This window comes from Ammospiza caudacuta, chromosome 17 (assembly GCF_027887145.1).
Source record: "Ammospiza caudacuta isolate bAmmCau1 chromosome 17, bAmmCau1.pri, whole genome shotgun sequence".
Lineage (NCBI taxonomy): Eukaryota > Metazoa > Chordata > Aves > Passeriformes > Passerellidae > Ammospiza > Ammospiza caudacuta.
Genome location: NC_080609.1, coordinates 1,743,658 through 1,765,894, shown reverse-complemented (window position 1 = coordinate 1,765,894; position 22,237 = coordinate 1,743,658). Strand labels below are relative to the sequence as shown.

The 22,237-nt window shown below is 57.3% G+C and overlaps 1 protein-coding gene across 1 annotated transcript; it reads left to right on the top strand.

Annotated features, from left to right (window-relative positions):
* Positions 1 to 648: 648 nt before the first annotated feature.
* NTN3 (netrin 3) lies at positions 649 to 22,229 on the top strand. Its single transcript, XM_058816253.1, has 6 exons — positions 649 to 1,633; positions 7,960 to 8,148; positions 13,769 to 13,918; positions 14,844 to 14,897; positions 21,566 to 21,640; positions 21,901 to 22,229. The coding sequence occupies exons 1-6, from the start codon at positions 664 to 666 to the stop codon at positions 22,227 to 22,229; spliced, it is 1,767 nt and encodes a 588-aa protein (XP_058672236.1). The 5' UTR covers positions 649 to 663.
* The last annotated feature ends 8 nt before the right edge of the window (positions 22,230 to 22,237 follow it).

Genomic DNA, 22,237 nt, shown 5'->3' with positions numbered 1-22,237 from the left:
CTTGGAGAAGCCACTGTGCCCATAGCCAGCAAAGAAAGTAGTGGTGTGTTCAGGAGCTCCAGGTCTTCATCCCAACGAGCTCCTGCCTCTTGCACAATGTGCCTTTAAAGTGTTTTTGCTGCTGTCTATTTGTCCTGCTCTGTCAGGAGCTATTTTGTGCCACAGGAGGATAACTTGGGATTTGCAGCTCCCGTTGTATCTGAAAGATCTCCCCTAACTCTTCCCCACCACCAGCCCTTGTCAGCCATGCAGTAACAGTCTCTGAACTGTGTGACACCCAGGGCTGCTGGCAGACAGGAGCATTCTTGTCACCACAGGACAGTTTCTAAGAGGCCAGGGAAGGGCTGTACCCCAATTTCAACCCCTTGCACCCAAAGCTCAGGCCCTTTTCTCATTTCCATGGTATTTCAGTCCTGCTGATGAACAGTGAGGGATTGGTATGGATGAGGCAACATGAAGTAATTGTCTTCCTGTCCCACTCCCAGGATACTGCATCAGTGGATACAGGTTGGGAAGATGGGTACAGGTGACAGACCAGACATGGGGGAGTTTTCCTTTACCAGCCCTCCCAATACGGGTGGTGCTGTGGCCATGACGCTGCTGATACCACACACTCTTGTTCTTCTTCCTTCAGGGAGGAGCCACTTCCCTCTCCCCAGAAGGATGGAGGTCCTGCAGCTCCTGCGTCTGCTCCTCACCACTGCCATGCTGGGCCTGTCCCAGACAGTGAACCCCTTTGTGGCCCAGCAGACCCCCCCAGACCCTTGCTATGATGAGAGCGGGGCTCCTCGACGCTGCATCCCTGAGTTTGTCAACGCTGCCTTCGGGAAGGAGGTTCAAGCTTCCAGCACGTGCGGGCGGCCCCCGACACGGCACTGCAACGCCTCTGACCCGCGCCGAGCGCACCCGCCCGCCTACCTGACCGACCTCAACACCGCCTCCAACATGACCTGCTGGCGCTCGGAAACCCTCCACCACTCGCCCCAGAACGTCACCCTCACCCTCTCCCTCGGCAAGAAGTTTGAGGTGGTCTACGTCAGCCTCCAGTTCTGCTCGCCCCGGCCCGAGTCCACCGCCATCCTCAAGTCCATGGACTACGGCAAGACGTGGGTGCCCTACCAGTACTACTCCTCCCAGTGCCGTAAGATCTACGGCAAGCCCAGCAAAGCCACGGTCACCAAGCAGAACGAGCAGGAGGCGCTGTGCACCGACGGCCTCACCGACCTCTACCCGCTTACCGGGGGGCTCATTGCCTTCAGCACCCTCGACGGGCGACCCTCGGCCCAGGACTTCGACAGCAGCCCCGTGCTCCAGGACTGGGTGACGGCCACCGACATCCGCGTGGTCTTCAGCCGCCCGCACCTCTTGCGTGAGCTGGGCAGCAGCCGGGACGCGGGCGAGGAGGAGGGCGCCACGGCCTCCACGCCCTACTACTATGCGGTGGGGGAGCTGCAGGTCGGCGGGCGCTGCAAGTGCAACGGGCACGCGGCACGCTGCGTCAAGGACAAGGAGCAGAAGCTGGTGTGCGACTGCAAGCACAACACAGAGGGGCCCGAGTGTGACCGCTGCAAGCCTTTCCACTACGACCGGCCCTGGCAGCGCGCTACTGCCCGTGAGGCCAACGAGTGTCTGGGTAAGGCATTTTAAACGTTTCTGTTTTCTGGGGCTGAAATGCTAAAACAGGTCATCAGGGTAGGAAGTGATAGGTGCTGAGCCAAAGCAATGGAGTGTGCTTGTCCAGAGATGCTGGGGAGCATCCCCTGTGCTGGAGGATTGGGAAAGGCTCAGCTGTCTACCTTGTCTCTGCTGCACTTGTCCTGTAAGAAATGCAGTGATTCCACCATGAGCCAAAGCACCAAAACCCTCCCAAAAATCACTGGTGTCTTCCAGCCAGTCAGCAGACCTCAGTGTGGGATGCCCCTCTGGGATTTTTTTCCTTGGGCAGCAAACTAGCTGTCTGTGGGCTGGAGGGTCAATCGCAGCAGTTCCCTGTGAGATGTGCTTGAGGACAGGGAGCAGGCAGAAAAGCCTGGCAGAGGTTGGGGTTCCCAGTTTGAAATTTCATTCTTCATGTTCAGTCTGTGTGGTGGTCTAGCTTGTCTGTCCTTGCAAAGGTTTTTCTAAGTTAAAAATATTGTCACAAAATGAAACATTTCCAAAACATCAAACGGGTATTAGTTGGCTCTCCTGCTCATGAATCTTTATGGGATTTTGGTGGAGAATTTTGTTTTTTGTCCTGCTTTGGGATGGAGCTGGGGAATGCCAGAGCCCTGTGAATGTCTGGGAGAGGGAGGAACAGCCTTTTGCTCCTCCTGGACAGGAGCCCAGGTCTCAGGGGGTGGCAGGAAGATGGAGACAAGGGAGAGCTGTACCATTAATCAGCCTCTGAAAGGCTCAGTGGATGTGCCAGAGGTCAGAAGGACTTGTTAGTATTTGTGATCGATGTCTTGTTGAGAACCCAGCTGTCCGCTTCAATATACACATGTTACAGCAGATTTCTTCTAAGAATGGCTAAAATGGCAGTGGATTCAAAGCAAGTGCTGGAGCTGATGCTTTAAGCCACCTCATGCCCTGTGGGAATGTGTCAGCCCTTGTGTTTTTCCACTTGTTTCAGAAAGATGAGTTTTGGAGCTCAGAAAAAACCCTCCCCTTGTCACCCTGCCAGAGTTGCTGCAGGTCAGGCAGGGGAGGCCTTCAGCAGGTGTGTGAGCCCACGGAAACCCCCAGGACACAAGGAGGACCTCACCCCACTGGCTGCTCCCTTGTGCCCCCCACACTGCAGCTGCCTCACTTCCACATCCTCCAGTAAAGCAGCACGATAGCTGTGGAGGTGGCTCTGCTGGCACAAAAGGGGTTAAACCAGAGGAGGCTCATTTTTGAGTAGCATCTGCAGGTTTTCTGTCCATCTCGTCCAGGGCGGGGTGAGGGTCCCTTGCTCTGAGCATCCAGCCCCCAGCTGCGTCACCCTTTTGGCAGATGAAGCTGAAAAGATAAACGAGAGAGGGAAGGGGAGGCGGGGCCGCAGCGCCATCCCTTCCACCCCCCCGACAGCCCCGCACACAAAGACCCTTCCCCGAGCCGCGTGTGAAAGTAGTTTTTTCCTGTTGATTCGCTCTCCTTCTTTCTCCCTTCCCTCTCTCGGGCTTTGTGCCCTCTCTGAAGGGACCTGAAAGAGCTTCTCCATCACCCGCCTTCGAAGGGCTTAGCGGCTGAAAGCTGGATTAGCTCCCCGAGCCTTCCCCTCTGTGCCTTTCAACAATGACATCTCCCCAGCCAGCACGAACAGACGCAGCAATTAGCACCAATTAAAAGGAGAGGCTGCCCGGGAAGTTCCCTTTGCTCAGCCTGGGGGCTGTGGGGTTTCGGACTCTGTCCTGTGGTCAGACAGCGCTGGTGCTGGCTCGTGGTGGATGTCGGACGTGGCTGGGGAGGGGGGAGGAAGAGGAGGAGAGTGGGTGGATGCAGGGGCTTGGCAGCTCAGTGACAGCCCAGGGGCAGGGTGGGGGATCGCAGCGCCCTGAACGGGCATGAGAATGGATCCATGGGGCTGGTACAGCTTCAGGTCATGTTGGGGTGTGTCAGCTTTTGGCTCTGCGCTCCCCAGCACTCTGTTTTTCTCAGTCCAGTGCATGGGAGTCTCTGCCTGCTCCAGCACGGGGCCAAGCTGATGTCCTACGGCATGGCACGATGCTGGGACATGTGTCCATTCAGCTGGAGGTGAGGACAATCATTTGTTGTTTCAGTAGAATTTGTGCCTCTGGGAAACGCGCAGGCGACACAGGCAAGGACTGCCCGAGGTCTGGGCACGGGCACAGGGCACAGCCCCAGCCCGGCTGCCGTGGGTGGCTGTGGCTTCGTGGGGACATCGCTGTGCTGCAGTGCTGAGGGGGTCAGCACGAGTTTGGCAAGCAGGGAGGCTGGGGGCTGTCGCAGCCAGGACAGTGGCAGTGGATTTGCCAAGCTGCTGGCTGGGCAAGAGGGCACCGTGCCAGCTTTGTGCCGCAGAGCGCACGGCCCCGTGCCTGCTGGTTGGAGATCATCGCCCGCAGGCACGGGAGGCTCTCCTGACACAGCCCAGGGGCTGCATGACCCGCAGGGAGCTTGCCCTGCCAGCATGGGATGCTCTGTGTGTCCAGGGCAGGGAAGAGGGACGTGTCCCCACCAATGCATCCCCCCAGCTTTTGGCCTGGGAGAGGCTGTGTGAAGGATAATCCCGGCAGAGGGGCTGGCAGGAGCAGGATTGCCAGAATCCCGGGGACCCCCCATCTTTATCCTTGCAGACTCACACCTCCACCGCTGCCGGTTTCAGCCGCACCCCCGAGCTGCTGGGGGCAGCCCGGCCCCCAAACACCCGGCCCGGGGAAGGAGGGGAAGCGGATTAGCACGAGGCAGTCACTGGAAGTAATTGATGCACTCGCTGGTGATGCGGGAGCCCTTGTTCCCTTTGTGGCCGCCGCGGCAGGAGCACTCTCCGGAGCACCAGGATAATGCCCGGGGCTCGCTTTGATCGGGGCCTCGGCGGGGAAGGGGTGGCGCTCTCCTGGGAAAACCTCGCAGGCTGCTCGGGGGAGGGATGTGGTGTTCCACCCGGGATGTCGGTGCCTGAAAACACCAATCCCGGCAGCGGTGGTGGGATTTGGAGGATCACATGTAATTCCCTTGTGCCCTGTGCCCCTTCCTGTACATTTTCCCTCCCATTGGGAGTTCCCCTGACAGGGTTCTCTGCACCTGCTCCCCAGCAGACGTGCTGGAAACGAGTGAGTGCCCGGCAGCGCCAGCCGCGCTCCTTCCCCGGGGAGCGCAGGAGGAGCGCGATTGGCTTTGGGAGGTGGGCAGGAGGGCAGCATGGCCCTGCCACCCCTGTCTGGACACTCCTGGAGCACAGGGAGAGGGCGATTGGCTTTGGGAGGTGGGCAGGAGGGCAGCATGGCCCTGCCACCCCTGTCTGGACACCCCCCCTCCGAGTCACAGCGAATCTGGAGTGCAGGGAAGGCAGCCAGGCCTCAGAGGAGATTTACACTTGTCTGACCATCCTGACTCCTGCTCCGCCCGGGATGGGGCTGCAGTGCCTCAGCCTTGTTCCCGCAGCCCCTGGGGGCTTCTCCTGCTGCTGCTTCTTGGCAGCCTCTCCCCCAGCACCTTCCCCAGGACGGAGGGACAGTGTGGATGAGAGGAAAGGGGCTGTTCTGCTCTCGGCTGCCGTAGAACCGAGAGGTGCGGCCTCATCCTGCCCTGTGTCCCAGCCAGGCTCTCCTCCAGCCAAAGCAGGGGCGTAGCTCAAATCCGCTGCGGGTTGGCAGCAGCAGCAGCGGGTCTAGGGTTTCGCTGATCCGGCTGCCTTCCCTAATTATTCCCAGGGAACTTGTAGGGGCGGTGAGCCTTGCTCCTGCCCTGCGGGCGCCACCGCCTGCCCCACGTGTGCCTCGGTGCATGGTGCTGCCTGTCCCCTGCCAGGGTCTCTGTCCCAAAGCCCCTCGTGCTGTCATTCCAGGCTCCTACATCTGCAGCACCCTGGAGGAGGAGGAGAGGTTTTAGGGTGGCCAGGGCCTGGGAAGGGGTTCAAACATCATCAAAAGGGAGACAAAAGATTGCTCCATTGCAAGGTGTCAACGTTTAAATTAGTCTATTATTGCAAATTATTAGATCTTGTGATTGTTTAATTGATCATATGATTGTTTAATTGGGCATACTGTACAAGGGCGGAAGCGAACTACCAGGTAATTAGCCCCAAACTGTGCAATTAAATTCTTATTAATACCCCAAACAGCAGGGAACATTCAAGCCTTTAATTAGTGATTAACGGGAGACAGACAGAGCTTACAAGTGCCTCAGTACTGAGGAACAGTGAGAGTATTTAGCTGGGTGAGGGGGGACCTGTCTGCCCCGATTAGCTCTGGATGGCTGCGCCAGGGCGTGAGGGGATTGCCATGCGTGCTGGTGTGACCCTGTCCCCAGTGGGGACAGCCACCCAAGCCGGGGTGGCCAGGCCCAGCCAGGTTCCCCCGTTGGCTCTGGAATCCCGGCTTGGCAGCTGCCGACACGGCCCAGAGCGGGCAGCACCATGCCTGCAGGAGAGGGAACAATGCTGGGCCACCAGGGCAGGCTTCTTCCCCAAACCAGCTCCTGGCATCATCAGAGGGTCTGCAGCACATCCTGAGGGAAATGTTCTGGGGCAGAGCAGGATGTGCCAGGGTCAATGATGCCAGGAGAAGGCCCCGCCAGTTACTCTGTCACCAATTAAACTGGAGGCAGAGAGGGACCTGCACCAAGGGCAGCAAATCATTTACCCAAGAGTTCTCCTCCACTGCCCATCACCTCCCCTCTGGGCTGCCAGCCTTTCTCCTTCCCCAGAGGGTGCTGGGGGGCATTCCAAGAGGGGCACAGAACTGCCTTTTGGGATGACCCCACTTGTCTTTCAGTGCTGCAAGGGGAAAACAAGGGCCCTCTCCTCCCAAAAACTGCTCCTTTGCCACAGTTCTGTAGCAAAACCCACCTTGTCTTGTCCCTGTCCCATTATCTGGAGCCTGCAAGGGCACCCTGGCTGTCAGGGTACTTCACTGTGTCTCTTCCAGCCCTGGCAAAGCCTGTTTGAATGTCAACATCCCCAGTTCAAAAGCATCCTCTGCTATCTGGGGCCTTGGGCAGTATTTGCTGCTTTCCCTCCACACACCACAACCCAGAATTTGCCTTAAAAATCCCTATTTTCCACTGTCACCAGGGAAAAAGAAAATAGCTCAAAAGCAACAAGCACTACAGCCGCACTGGGTGTTATTTTGATGCCTGCCATGTGATTTCTCACTAATCTCATAACTCAGGGGAGCTCTGGGGGCAGCCGAGGTTTGAGTGTGCTGGCACTAACCTTCTGCTCAACTCATGCCTCCAAAAACCTCGTTGTTATGGCTGGGGCTTGCTGTTTCTCCCTGCAGCGTGCCCGTGGCCGGGGCAGGCCAGGCCGTGTTTGATCTGTGCGGGTGAAGCTCTGCCGGCTGCGGGGAGGCAACTTCACACAGCCAGGCCAGGCAGTTAAATCTGGGCCGACACGTTAATGAATTTCACAGTGCGCCTGGAAAAGCTCTCACCCAACCTCAATTTACCAGCACGGGGAGGGGGCCGCGGCTGGGGGAGCAGGGCGCCACGTTTTGCCAGAGGAAATCTTGTTCCCATTATCTTTTTGCAAGAGTGTTAAGTTGGAATAGGCAGTGCTTTGCCTTTTTATCTCACACACATGGAGCCGGCCGGGAGGGCTGTGTGCTTCCCGGGGCTAATTTCTGCATGCACATGTAAGGGTGTGCAGATGTTTCTGTGCACATCTGGGTGTGCCTGCCTGTGGGCACGTGTACATCTCTGGGGGGGTTTTGGTGCATGTCTGCGTGCACATGTGTTTGTGGGTGTGTTTGTGTGCACGTGTGCTCGTGCATGTTTGTGCGTGCACACACAGGGACGTGAGCACACAGGGGCTGCTGTGTGGGTTTCTCTGTGTGTGTGGCTCGTGCACACAAGATAGAGCCATAAACATAAAGAGTTGGGGGCTCGGTTGCAGGGGAGGGCTGTCACACAGCCTGGCATGAGGTGGGTGGTCCTGCTGGAAGGCCGGGTGGGCTCTGTCACCAGAGTAGCTGCCAGGGAAGGGGCAGAGGGGACCATGGGGCTGCAAGTGCTCAGATGGCACCACCAAACCTCCCAGCTGCAGCCCCCTATCCCACACTTGCTTCCCTTCAGCTGAGTGGTGCCAGTTCCTCCTACACGTGTCTTTCCTCCTCTGCCCTGACCCCATGGCACCGGCTCCACAGGGTGGTGGTGCTGCACATCTGGACAGCACGCTGGGACAAGCTGTGCTGTGCTGTGTCCATCCCCGTCCCAGCACAACCCCCATGCAGTGGGGGACACCAGGGCAGCTCCAGCCCCCCCAGAGCTCCTGAATCTCACCTGCAGCCCTCACCATCTCCCCTTCCCTCACAGCCTGCAACTGCAACCTGCACGCGCGGCGCTGCCGCTTCAACATGGAGCTGTTCAAGCTGTCGGGGCGCAAGAGCGGCGGCGTGTGCCTCAACTGCCGGCACAACACGGCGGGCAGGCACTGCCACTACTGCAAGGAGGGCTTCTACCGCGACCTCAGCAAGGCCATCACCGACCGCAAGGCCTGCAAGGGTAAGCTGGGGGCTCCTGGGGGCACAGGAGGGACAGGATCTCTCTCTCGGTCTCCTTGCTCTCCCTTCCCATCCTTGGGATCTCCTTCTGCTCACTTTGGCAGCTGCAGGTCAGCTCCAGCCACCACCACCACCCCGATCTCCTCTGCCACCCCAAGGGCACCAGGCAGGGATAGCACTTTGAGCTCAGTATCAACTCGAGGTGCAGGAGGATCACTGGAAGGGAGAGAGCAGGTTGCCAGGAGCCTGGGAGGGTTCTGGTGTGTTTGCAGTTACTATCTCCATTGGTCAGTGTTTGGAGAGATGCTGGGGAGGTGCTGAAGCAGACATGACTAAATGTGCTGGAAACCTGTCTCTGATATGGATGTTGTCTGGGATATAGACATTCTTGGAGCATGGGTTCCCTGCTCTGGAGGGCTGGGGATGCTCACATCTCCCAGGTGGGCCGTGGGGCTGGACCCCACGTTGTGTTTTTCAGCTGTGGGATGGCTCTTGGGATCTGTTTTTGGGGAGATGCTGAGCACTGTGGCTCCTGATGACTGGCCTTGAGCTGGCCGGGAGCCACACTGGCTCCAAGCCATCAAACTGCAGCTTGACCTCTCAAGGTGCCTAGCCTGTGCCAAACATCATGGGACCTGTACCTCTCCTCTCCCTCCTCCTAACTCCTGGCCAAGCCTGCCTGGTTCCTCTTTCCTCTCCCTGCTCAGCCTGTCTGTGGAGTCTTTTCAAAACAATAGTTTCACCAAAGTATTTGAGATAAGAAATCACCCTGCCTGTCCCTAAGACTGTTGAGATCCAGACTGGAACATCAGATGGGCAGGAAGTCAGCCATTGCTGTTCAGGGGCTGGTCCCTGGTTTTCTGTCTTTGCTCGTGAGTCCCTCCTGGAAGGGAGCACAGGGTCCCTCTCAGATCTCTCTCCAGTGCATTCTGCCCCACGTGGGCACCAGGCCCCTTCCCTTCTGCAAGAACTCAATGCTCTTGTGTTCATGTAGGGCCTCAGGAATTCCTGGTGCTGGTTTTGGACCACTGACATTGTGGGCATGGACCCAAATTGAAGGGTTTGACTTTTGGGGCTCCCCTGTCAGGTACATTAGTGGTGTTGGAGGTCTGGCTCATTCAGGCTGGGATATAATAAAGGAAAGCCCTCCATTGCCTGGTGTGTGCCAGTGCCAGGAGTGCTTGAGAGGATGGAGTGAAGGGAGGAACTTCCCATGTCCATGCAGTGTCACAGCGGGAGCGGGGCTGAGGGGGCACTGCCAGGAGGAGCCCTACCTGCAAACAGCTCATTAGCAAACTGAGCTAATCATTTCCAACAACCCAAGCAGCTGACTTGACACGTCCCCCTCACAGCCCGTGTTCCCAGGGTCCACAAGCTGTTCCACCCCATGGCCTTGGCCAAGCCATGCCACAGCTGTGGCTGTGGGCATGGCAGCCCCTGGCACCACACCACTGATGCAAATTGTGCCAGGTGTCAGCCAGCTCCCAAGCTGTGCCAGGGACCAGCATCCTCAGGGTGATGCAGGGGAGACACTGGGAGAGAGGAAGAGGAGGAGGCAGGACAAGGCGTGCATCCTAGTGGTCTATGGCACAGCATCCCAGATTGTGTCCCATTCCTGGGAGGCCTCCTGGCTCTGCTGAGGCCAGGGATGGATGGCAGCAGACCCCAGCTCCTGCTGCAGCACCACCAAACTGGGGCAGTTGCAGCAAAATTCTCTTTTCCATGAGGATTCTGTCAGGTGCTGAGGGCTGGCAGGCAGCCCCGGCTTCCCCCAACACTCGAGAGGCACCGGGGTGGCTGTGCTGCCTCCACCTCACCCTTCATCTCCTGAGGCAGCCCCTCACCTCCCAGCCCTCCCCAAGGAACAGTTCCTGCTTTTCTTTGGGTTAGGGAGGGTTAGGTTGGATATCAAGAAAGGCTCTTCCCCCAGAGGGTGCTGGCACTGCCCAGGCTCCCCAGGGAATGGGCACAGCCCCGGGGCTGCCAGAGCTCCAGGAGAGCTTGGACAGCACTGCCAGGGATGCCCAGGGTGGGATTGCTGGGGGGTCTGTGCAGGGCCAGCAGCTGGATTCAATGATCATATTTGGTCCCTTCTAGCTTAGGATATTCTGTAATTCTCTGACCAGCTCCTTCTATTTTTGCTCCAAAACTGATACAATACCAAGCAAAGTGGATGCCCTGCAGTCATTCACCTCTCCAGGGCCCCCAGCACCACTTCTCTGGGCACTGAGGGGCTCAGTTTCTGCTCCAGATGGGAAAGAGAGCACTTACCAACGAGCAATAATAGAAAAAATGCCAAAACCTATAAAAGCAGGCTGGATACGGCTGGGACCAGGGAGGATTACTGAATATAGTGTGGTTTGTGGGAGCAGGGCAGCTGCAGGTTGCAGTGTTTCCCACCTGGCTATGGCTCAAGTCCTCCTTGCAGGGAATGGGGGAGGCAGCGGGGGCCTGGCTGCTCCCACCTGCATGTGCTCCACCACCCTCTCAGGGCAGCAATTGTGCAGCATTGCAGTGATGGAAAGTATCTCTGATGCAAGGTGGCTCCTCTGGAGGAGACAGGGTGGGCAAAGCATCCCAGGATGCCCAGGATTTGATGGGATGGTGGGAGTGCAGATGCTTCAGCACAGGAGAAATGGCAGCCAGCAGTGCCTGGGCTGCAGAGGAGCAGAGGAGTGGGACAGGTGCCCCCTCAGACAAACCCCTGTCCCTGTGCCAAGCCACAGGCAGGGCTCTGCCAGGCTGGCTGGGGGATGCTGCTCACAGAGGGCTGGCAGGGTCTGCTGTGCTTGGGAAGTGCTGCAAAGCTCAGCTGAGCCAGATGAACACAGAGCCAACCCCTGCCATGGTGCATATGCTGAGGAGGGTCTGGCAGCAAAGGTGGTACCCTGGGTCTGGGGAGCCTGTTCCTGGCTCTCCCTCGGAGAATAGAGTTAGTAATAAAATCTCTGATGCTTCTGCTTCTTTGGCTGCCCTTCCTTCAGTAAAGCAGAAAGCATTTCCACCCCTTCCTTATGTGGAGGTGGATCTGCTGGGATTGGGAGCTCCTTAGAGGACCAGCAAGGTCCCAGGTGCTGGCAATGGAGAGCTGCTGCTCCCAGAGAGGCATATAAATACTCAGAGGTGTGACAAGACAATTTGGGCTTGTTTTTTCCAAAGCTGTGTCCCATACCTGCAGTTCAGGTATCTACACTCCTGCAGGAAAAGGCAAGGCAAGGATCGTCTCAGTGTTCAGAGCAGGCCGGGAGCAGGGGGATGGCAACAGTGGGCTTAAACAAAGGTTTGTGCACCTACCACAGCGCTAGCCCAGGGCAGAGGCTGAGCATCACAATGAAGGCAGATGCTCATAGAATCACACACTGGTTTGGGTTGGAAGGGACCTTGAAGATCACCTGGTTCCAATCCTCTGCCATGGGCAAGGACACCTTCCACTAGACCAGGCTGCAGATGGCTCTGTTAATATTCAGGAGGCAAATCACTAACCCAGAGGCCAGGAACTACTACATCTTATTTAAACAAACGCCAGCATGTGTTACTAAATAACTCTTCGACCATGGTTTGCCTCTGCTGGGATTCAGCATCCTGGAAATAGGCACAGAAATACCAGGGCAGGTTGCGTCCAACTGAGCAGAGCCCTCGGCCAGTGAGTGAGGAGTGCTTCCCTCCACTGCCAGCATCACTGCTGGACCCTGTGGGATAGAAAAGCTGGGAGGATGGAAAAGGCAGAGCAACCTTCAGGATTAATTCAATGGTGCTAATTGAAAAGTCAAATAAAGGATGGCTGCGCATTAATCCCAGTAATTTAAACAAAGCTGTAAACCGTGAGCCTTTCTCCAATGAAAACTGGTGAAGCAGTAGCAGCTAAGCCTCAAGATGCAAAAATACGCTCAAAATGAGGTGCAAGACATGCTTTCTGGCAAGCACAGCTTGATGAGTTAAGCTCCAAGCTAGTGACTTAATCCACCATTCAAGCTCTGTGGGCCAGATCCTGGCAGCCAGAGGCTGGGAGCTGCAGGGCCTGGTGTGTGGGCAGCAGTGCAGAGCTGCACGTGCCCCCAGCCCTGCCTTCCCTGAGGCTGGGACGGGCTCCCTGAGCCAGCCCCTCCACAGGTTTTGTTGGGATGAGGAAGGACAGAGATGCTAAAGCTGCAGATGGACCGCGCTGCAATGCGGGACCCATCAGGGACAGCGCTCCTGCCTGGGATGCTCATCCCGTGGCAACAGGAGGGAACAGTGTATTTTTGTGGGACTGTGGGAAATCCCACTGTGGTAGGGCAAGTGGGCAGAGGTTGGTCTGGAAGAGACCAAGCTCACACCCCGATGACGCTGATTGGTTGTGCACTTAAGATGAGCACAGCTGCCTTACTGATCTGGGTAAAACATCCGGCGTCGCTGAAATCCACCTTCCACCACATGCAGAGAGATCAGCTTAGATGAACTGGATCCTGACTGGGCTGAGATTTATGTCTGTCCATAAAATTTACACCAGGAACAGACCACTGGGGCCCAAGAAAGGCCCTGTGTTTCCAACAGCCCTGTGTCATGCCAAGACTCCCTTGCTCGCTGCCATTTGTTATCACAGCTGAGCCCCCAAAATATTCCTGTCAGAAAGATGTCCGCTTCTCGTCCTAGCCAAGATCTGATAAGGATGGAGCATCTGGTCCCCATTAGAGGCTGCTCGCTCTGGTTTCTGGCTGTGCAGGAGGAGGGCTCAAGTGCCATGGTGCTCCCACCAGTCCCATCTGGTGAAAATTAGGGAAACGGTAACATCAGGGGGCTCTGGGGGTGGCTGGGGGAGATGTTTTTGTTTTGCTTTGAAATCACGTTCAACTCTTACACTGATGGAGGCCAAGATAACCTCTCCAGCTCATTGCCAGCCCAGCTCCAGGCAAGCAGATGGGAAGGTTCTCCTCTGAGCAAGCATCTCCTTCCCACATCCCTCTATGCAGACAACCCGCAGTGGGTCCATCATCCAGTGTGACATGATGGAGCGTTCTTCTGAGAGCAAAGACAACTTTCACCCACCTCAGGTGTGGCTTGTCCTAGAGAGACTGAGGTAGAAAGGTGTGGGTTCATCCTTTGCCCAGGGCCTCCAGGAGGGGCATCGAGGCTTATGAGCTTGGGAAACATTGAGAAAACCTGCTTCATTCTAAAACCAAAACAAGGTTTGTGATTTGTGTAAAAACCCAGTGTTGGTTCAGTTCCAGGGACTGAAAAGCTCAGAGGAAGGTGAGCAAGTAGAGAAAATGGTTTTTACTGCTGCCATAGGAACATCTCCCTGGAGTCAAATGAGATCATAAATGAGAGCCGGTGGCTGCAGGCACCTGTGGGAATTGCAGAGGCTCCAGGTGTTCCTCCTGAGCATCCCTGTCAGCAAGGCCATACCCTGGCCCACCCCTTTGTCCACTCGCCCTCCTGCCTATGCTGCTCACAGCACATGTGGGGCCACAGTCGGTCCAGACCCACGGGTGCAGCTGGGTCTGTGCTGTGCCAGCCCCAGCAGTGGTGCTCTGGAAGGGTCTCCCTCCTCTTCACCGCTCTGGGACTGCACCTTGGCTCCAGTTTGGGGTTTGTGTTGTGCCTCCCCTCTCACATACCCATTTCTCTCTCTCTCCACCCAGCCTGTGACTGCCACCCCGTCGGTGCAGCTGGCAAGACCTGCAACCAGACCACGGGGCAGTGTCCCTGCAAGGACGGCGTCACCGGGCTCACGTGCAACCGCTGCGCCAAGGGCTACCAGCAGAGCCGCTCGCCCGTGGCCCCCTGCATCAGTGAGTGCCCCCTCGCCTGCACTCAGGGACCTCACGGGCCCCAGGGGACGCTCCTTGGTGCCCCACTCTCCTTGGATGGTCTGTGGTGGGTGGGAGGCTCAGACAAGAGGCTGACTGTCCTTATGGGTGTTCTCCAGGGGGTGCTCATGTGGGACTCTCTGATCCCTTTCTGTGGTGACCTGGGCTTCACCTGCCCCAGCGCAGGAGGCTCTGGGTGACCCCTTGGGTCAGTGCTTCCAGGTGGTGAAACAGCTCTGCTGGGTCTCTGCTGGATACAGCACATGCTCTCCCCACCCAGCTGAGCCCTGAGTGTGGTCACTTTTGGGGCAAGGCCAGAGCCTGTGGTCAGCATAAAACTGTGTTTATTGTCACAGTGGGTTTGAATTTGACCTAAGTGGCAGAAGAACAATGTCCAACCCTGCAGCTTTTGCTAGGCTGCTGGAGCAGTGGCAGTGCAGGTGACTGGTGGAGCTGGCTCCTCTCTCTCTGCTCTTCCCCAAATTTGAGTTTAGCAAAGAAATTTCCCCAGGTTTTGCTGCCAAGAGTCCTGAGAAAGTGTTATCTTTTCCCACATTTATCCCTGCCCTGGGCAGCCTGAGGTGTGCTGAGATCAGCCAAGCACCTGTCTGATGTCCAAACTCAGTTCAGGTGAGCTGAGCACTTGGGAAGCTCCATCCTTGGAGCACACATCCCCACACAACCACCTAGGGCCCTTGGGGAATGCAGAATTGCAGCCTGGCCTGATTTACTAAGCTCAGTTAGTGCACCTCCAGGTCTATTCAATAGTCTGCAATGATCATGCCATCATTTCTCATTTGTGACCAACAAAATCTCCTTGTGGCCCATTTTCAGAGGGCTTTTGTCCAGCTGTTACCCCCAGAGCTGGGGATCTCATCCTTAAGATACCTGTCCCTTTCTTTTCCAGAGATTCCTGCCATCAACCCCACCTCCCTGGTCACCAGCACAGAGGCACCTGCAGGTGAGTGCTCCACGTCCCTGGCCGAGCCCATGGCCTCAGTGCCACCCAGAGACCTGGGGACAGATCCCACCTTCCCTGTCCCTGGCACAGCATGGGGCAGGGCTCAGCTCTACCAAACCATTTGGCAAAAAATTATAGATAACAAATTTTGGTGAAAGATGTGACTGAGATTTTAAATCTTGTGTATTTCTGGAAAGGAACTGACTAAGACTTTTTCAGGAAAGGCTTTCTCCATTGCCTCCAAGGAGGAGAGCAGGGATGCAGCCATTGGGGCCTGGCCATCCCTTGGCAGGTTAAGGCAGGGATTGTGGCACATGGCACCATGGGTGCCTGGGGCTGGCTTTGCTTCACCTCCTTTTATCAGCACCAGTGCAGGACGTTTCTCCTGAGTGTCCCTGGCCTCTGCACGACCCCAGCTCTCTGGGAGGTGCTGGGGCATGGAGGGTCTGGTTGGTCTCAGGCAGGCTCCAGGGCCCCTGTGCTGGGGCACAGGCTGCCAGGCCTGCCCTGGGACGTGGGTGACATGGTGCTCACGTCATCCAGGTCTGGGTATGAGCTGCTTGTCCTGGCTGTGCAGGGTGATGGGATCACAGGTAGCTGGACCATGAAGGGACCAGTGTCACTGCTGTGGTCACCCAGAGGGGGGTGACAGCTGCATTGACAGACTGCAGGCCTTGCACAGGCTAGGGAGGCATTGCTGCCATTGTCCTCGGAGCTCCTCAAGAGCTGCCCTGGTTCCCCAGACTGGAGAGGGAAGGTTGACATCTCAGTACAAGCTGCAGGTTCACTTCTGCTCCTGCAGAGGCTTGGCTGGGGCTGGGCAATGGGTGGGTGCATGGATCTCCCTGTGCTGGTGGATTAGGGTCCTTCTTCCAGCCTGGCCCGGGACCAAGGTCCCACCCGAGTGCTCTGAGCTCCCACCGTGTCATGGCACTTCCCAGGGGCACCAAGCAGGGCTGTGCCAGCCCCTGGATCCAGTGCCACCATGCTGAGCCCTCCAGAGCTGCAGGATGCACCCAGCAGGGTAACGAGGGCTGTAGCAGGGCTTTCCTCCTTCCCCTCCTCTTCCTTCTGCAGTTCCCTCAGCACTGCAGTGTGGCTCTTCCCAGCCATCCCTGTCAGAATTTCAAGCCAGGTGGAGGGGAAAAGGCTGGGAAAGAAGCAGCCCCTTCCCTCCTTGGGCCACCCCTCTTCCTGCTGTCCCCAAGAGCCTGCTCTGCCCCTGCATTCCAGTGTGTTGGAATGGACATCCCAAACAATCCTCCTCTCCATCCCATGGCACATGCTCCTGTGAGGACAGCAGGGCCCCTCCAGTTCCCCACACCCATATTTAGTGAGCAACTTCCCTGTGCCCCGTTTGGGGTACATCTATCCCAAGGAAGCCTACTCCTTTCTAGGAGAGCCAGTGTTCTGTTTGCATCCATGTCCCCAGCTCTCCTTACCACGGCCACCTTGCCTTGGCAGTGGGAAATGCCAACAGCCTCTTCCAGGCTGCTGTGTGCCAGGGATGTGCTCTCCAGCCCTCTGGGGACATTTTCCAGGATGGCCCCGTGCTGAACTCACTGGCTGCAGGAGAGAGCCAGGGACGAGCTGTGCTGAAGAGATGGAACTTGTGGCCCCTCACAACCAGGCAGACACTGAGGGGCTGGAGCAGGTCTGGAGAAGGGAAAGGAGCTTGGAAAGAGTCTGGAGCACAAGTCTGATGAGGAATAGCTGGAGGAGATGAAGTGGCACAGGTTGGAGGAAAGGAGGCTCAGAGGGGACCTCTTGTCTCTCTACAGCTCCCTTAGAGGAGGGGGCAGCCAGGGGGAGGTCAGGCTCTGCTCCCAGGGAACAAGTCATGGACCGAGACAAAACAGCCTCAGGCTGTGCCACGGGGGATTCAGGTTGGACATCAGGGAAAATTTCTTCCTTGCAAGGGTTGCCAGGCAGTGAACCAGGCTGCCCAGGGCAGTGGTGGAGTCACAATCCCTGAGAGTGTTCAAAAAGCGAGTAGATTGTCCCTTTGCAATGTGGTTTAGTGGGCATGGTGGAATTTGGTTCAAGGTTGGACTCCATGGTCTTGGAGGCCTTTTCCAACCTTAATGATTCTGTGTTCCTCTGGCAGGAGTGAAGTGTGTGGATGGGGATGGAGAGGGGAGATGCACAAGGAGGAGCCTGCAGTGCCGTGCAGAGCGGTGCTGGCTTAGCACACGTGGACCCCAAGGAGTAGCACAGAGCCTGGGAGCTCTGCACGGCCTGGCACCCCACCCAGCACCTGTGGGCACTGCTGGGCCCTCACAGCCCTGCCCCTCGAGGCTCTGGAAAGGAGAGAGGGTGTTTCCAGGGTGTTTCCAGGGCAGCCCTGCCTGGATCCTCACAGGTCTCACTCCTCACTGAGGCAGAGGGGCAGCGGTGACACCTGAAGTGCACATCCTGCCCCATGGGAAGGTGCTGAGCTGCAGTGATGGTGCCACTGCTGGGGGAAGCTGCATGGGACAGGGCAAAGCAGCACCACCTCTGCTGCCTGCCCTGCCCACCCTGCAGGGAGAGAGCTGAGAACATCAGGCTTTGGGAAAAGGAAAAACAGGGAGATGGAACGAGAGATTGGACTGGTTTATTGCCAACAGAGAATGCAGCGTGGAGCAGAGTTAATCAAGGTGACTCCCCTCCAGTGCTTTATAAATAGGAACAGTCTCACAATGCTGTCTGAGCTGTTCAGCTGCACAATAACAGCACTGGCAGAGAGCTGGGTTGTTTGCTCTGTTTTAGCAGAGCGGGTCTGCCTCAAACTGCCTCCAGTTTATCTGTGGCTTTGTTGGTTTAAGATTTCTGGCTTCTAGCTCAAATATCCTTAATGCAATGTAGCTGCCTCTGCCCTGGAGGATCAGGGGGGTTCGTGCTGCTCCCTTGGCTGGGGGATCAGGGATGGGGGCGATGCTGCCCTGGCTGTGCTGCCAGGGTTACCTGCCCCTCGTGTGCTTGTCCTGCAAGCAGAGCTGCCAGTTCTGCCCACGCCCTGCCTGCTCCCTGTGCCCCTCTGCCTGAGGAGCCCCAGCTGTCCCTGAGCCCGCACTCCCCACGGGGCCTCAGCACCTCGGGCAGCCTCCCAGCCCCTTCTCCCCCATTTCCCCCTCCCGCCCTGCCTCTGGAGCAGGTGCTGCTGCAGGAACAGGGGGACATTGTTCAGGGCTGCCTTGCTCAGGTGCTGGGCTTCCCGCCCTCTCCCCATCCTCCTCCATGCCGGGGTTCAGTCCCTGGCTGTGTCCAGGCTTTTCACTGACATTGCCATCCTCTGCCTCACTTTTCCCGGATTTCTCCTGCCTTCCTAGTCTTCCAAAGCCTTTGAGGTCCAGCTTTGATGTCTGTGCCTGAGCAAGTGACTGGCTTGGTGATGAAACGTCCTGGGTCCACTTCTCATAATTTTTATTATTATTATCTTAAAATATTTTCCACTTCATGGAAAAAGAAATAAAATCCACGTTCCCCATTAGCAGAATTAACAAAACTCATGGAGTGCAAAACAAGGTTTTAAGGGAATTCAAAGTAAGCAGTAAAAGATTTGCAGCCATAGCACCTGATTAAGTTACATCTCTCTTAAAACAAAATATTCCTTTTTTTCAAGGAGAGAAGTAAACCAGATGCGCAAACCTGCCACCTCTCCCACGTGCACTACCCACAGGGATGGGGAATGCCCACACCAGGCCAGTGGCTCTGCTTCTCAGCTGCCTCCTCCCACTCTGCACCTGTAGCACCTCCCAGGGATGCAGCAGTGCCAGGGATGCGGCTGTAGCAGGTCCCAAGGATGCATTTGTGCCTGGGATGGGCTGTGGTGAATCCCAGGGATGCAGCAGTGTCAGAGCTGGGGCTGTGGCAGGTCCCAAGGATATGTTTGTGCCTGGGATGGGCTGTGGTGGATCCCAGGGATGCAGCAGTGCCAGGGATGGGGCTGTAACACATCCCAGTGATGTCTCAGTCTCAGAGACTGCTCTGTACTTGTCCCAGACATGCAGCAGTGCCAGGGATGGGGCTGTAACATATCCTGGAGATGCAGAAGCATTTCAGGGTTTGCACTTTCATGCCATGGGCTGTGCCAGGTCTGTGCTGACCCCCAGCCCTTCCGTGGGGCTTGGCTGCCCAATCCAGCTGCACAGACACAGCAGCAAGGCAGCCAGAGCAGCTCCTCTCCCCACTGCCCTGCAGAGGATGTGAAGCTCTCAGGGCCTGTGTGGAGCTGCCCCATGGGGCACACAGCATCCCAGGCAGGAGGGAACCCTGCTCCATCGCTGTGGTGTGACTGGGGCTGGGCGGCTCCTGAGCAGAGCCCCCCTGGCAAAACCCTGCAGGAACAGGACAGGATGCTCAGGGAGAGGCAGTCTGGGGAGGTAAAGGCAGAATCCTTCTGCCCTGACGTGCCCTGCCACTTCCCAGCCACAGCACCCCTGTCTGCCCCACAGCCAGTGATGGAGGAGGCCATGTGCTCACGGCCAAGGGAAGGAAAGGTTTCCAGTTATTTGGACATATTTTTCTTCCCAAGTTTCTTAGATAAGGGGAGCAGGAATTCATTTTACATTTGAGGACTGTTCCTCCACAGCACAAAGCCGTGGTTTTAAAAATCCCTAAACTAATCCTAAATTGTTAATTCCCAACACCATTTTCTAGCTCCTTTGAATCACAGTGTTATGTTGTTAATCGTGAGCAGGAGCCCAGGGCAGTTACAGGATTTCTTTCTGTTTTTCCTTCATCCCCATTGCCAAGGGAAGGGGTGGCAGGTTGGCTGAGGCTGCCCCACAGCCTCCTCCCACCCCACATCACCCCAGAGCCCCCCAGGCCAGCCCCCATCACCCAGCCCAGCCATGCCCCCCCGGTGTCCCTGGGCAGGCTGTGCCAGCTGTGCCAGGGGCAGGGGCAGGGTGGGTTCTGTGCCCGTGGCTGGGGAGGAAGGGGCTCCTGTCCTGACAGGCGTGGGAGGCTGTGCCCCGAGTCCCTGCATGGAGCAGGACAGGGCAGAGCAGTGTGTGGGGCTGGGGCTGCTCAGGGGTGCTGTGGGGTGGGGATGGGGCTGTGGGGTGGGGATGGGGCTGTGGGGTGTCCCAGAGAGCACAGCAGGCTGAGGCTGTGGCACGCCCCAGGGATGCAGTGGGTGAGTGCATTAACCAAGCACCGCAGCACACTGAGCAGCCTCCCCCCACATGGGGGGCTCTGAGCCCCCTCTGCAGCCATCTCGGCTGCTTCAGGGCAGGCAGCAGGGCCAAGGCAGCTCTGCCAGCCCAGGCAGGGAGAAGGGCAGCACCAGGGGGCTGAACTGGGAATCAGAGCTCATCCTCCTCTGCCAAGAACTGGCTTCATGCTGCACTGCTTCTATCACTGACAAATTTGGAACAGGTGGCATGAAGTCCCAGATAAAAAGGAGCTGGACAGAGAGGAGAACAGCAGAGCCCAGGGTGAGTTTGTGCTCCTGGGCTTCTTTCTTTCCTCTTTTCTCCTCCTCCCCTTGGCACAGGGTTCTGTTATTACTGTCTTTCCCCAGAGCTTTGCCTCCATCCCCAGTGATCACTGTGGCAACCTGCAAACAAAGCCAACATTAGAGGCTGCTGACTCTGTCCTGGGACGTGGGGCCAAACCAGAGGGAGAACCTGCAAAAGGCAGAGAAAAGAAGAAAGATGGGCTCAGAAAAAAACATGCCATTTGGAAAGAGACAAATTGAGATGTTCAAAGGAAGATGGCAGGGTAAAGAAAGAAGGAGAGCAGGGCTGCTTCAGGCAATTGTGGGGATCAAAGGCTTTGGGGAGAAGGAAAGAGGCATTCCCTGCCCTCCCTCTGCTTGAGATGCAAATCTAGGAGCTTTAGAAATGCACAGGAAAAAGCTTCCTGGAGGACAGGAGCCTTGGGGGACAGCAGGGTAGTGGAGGACAGCCTGGTGGCCTCCCCAGTCCCTCTGGAGCAGCCTGAGCAGGGGATGCCTGGCACAGGAGTGATGTGTTAGAGCTTCCCTCACCTGCCTTCTTCCCACAGCCCGAGTCCCCTTCCTCACCTGTGGGAGCCTACGGGGCACAGGTCCCTGCAGGGGCTGTCCCCTGAGGGTGCTCCCCCCCACTCTGAGGATCATGACCCCCTTGCTCTGGTGTCACACCTGCCTTTGGACGTGTCCCCTGTGTGGCTGACTGTGGGACTGGTGCCAGATCCTCTGCTCCCACACCCCCAGCACTGCAGGGTCACAGCTGTTCTGTTGACTGTCCTTGGCATGGCCCCTGCCAGCCCTCCATGGGGGCCACTCTCACCTCACCCACATTCCTCCCATCCATCCCTCTCTGTGTCTGGAAGGAGCCCCCAGGCTTCCTCCACTACCCTGCGCTGACTTATCCTGCAGGTCACCATTGCCACAAGTGACAGGGTCTGCTCAGTGCACGCAGGGTCCCTTGGTTCCTCCTCCCAGCTGATGTGGTATCAGCCATTCGTGCTGGTCCTTGAGCCCCCAGCTCCTGTGAGGTGCCAGGGCAGCAGCTGGGGGCTCAACAGCCCCCTGTCCTAAGAGTGCTCAGGCCATGGCTCAGGAGCAGTCAAGAACCCACCACCCTCTGCCAGGCTGGGTCTTGCTGCCGTCCCCTCCACCACACTCCCCCTTCCCCTGTGATGGGATGAGCCCCCCCAGGCCCCTCAGTGCTCAACCCACTGTTCTTCTGCTGCAGACTGTGACTCCTACTGCAAACCAGCCAAGGGCAACTACAAGATTAACATGAAGAAGTACTGCAAGAAGGACTATGGTAAGGAGATCCAACCTCCCTGAGCCACCCTGGGCTTTGGCCCAGAGGCAGATGAGGGCTGGCCGTGGGTGGGGCAGATGAAAGCATCCGGGGGGTGGGAGACACTCCCTATGGAGAGAGGTCCCCAAATCAGCCCTCCCAAAGTTGCAATGGATGGGGCAGGTGGGGCTGTTGGGAAGGGCAGTTCCTGTCCCCAACCTTCCTTTGGGGAGCAAGGCAAAGCATCCCCCATCACTGTGCCTCTCCCTTTTCACCCTCAGTGGTCCAGGTGAACATCCTGGAGATGGAGACGGTGGCCAACTGGGCCAAGTTCACCATCAACATCCTCTCTGTCTACAAGTGCCGTGACGAGCGGGTCAAGCGCGGTGACAACTTTTTGTGGATCCACCTGAAGGACCTGTCCTGCAAGTGCCCCAAGATCCAGATCAGCAAGAAGTACCTGGTGATGGGGATCAGCGAGAACTCCACGGACCGGCCCGGACTGATGGCCGACAAGAACAGCCTGGTGATCCAGTGGCGGGACGCCTGGACACGGCGCCTTCGGAAACTGCAGCGGCGGGAGAAGAAGGGCAAGTGTGTGAAGCCCTGAGGGGTTTG

Bases quoted from the DNA above. Each gene is read 5' to 3' on its own strand.
- NTN3 (XM_058816253.1), top strand. From the start codon at position 664: ATGGAGGTCCTGCAGCTCCTGCGTCTGCTCCTCACCACTGCCATGCTG. The intron at 8,149-13,768 runs GTAAGCTGGGGG...CTCTCCACCCAG, and splicing joins CGACCGCAAGGCCTGCAAGG to CCTGTGACTGCCACCCCGTC. The intron at 14,898-21,565 runs GTGAGTGCTCCA...CTTCTGCTGCAG, and splicing joins CAGCACAGAGGCACCTGCAG to ACTGTGACTCCTACTGCAAA.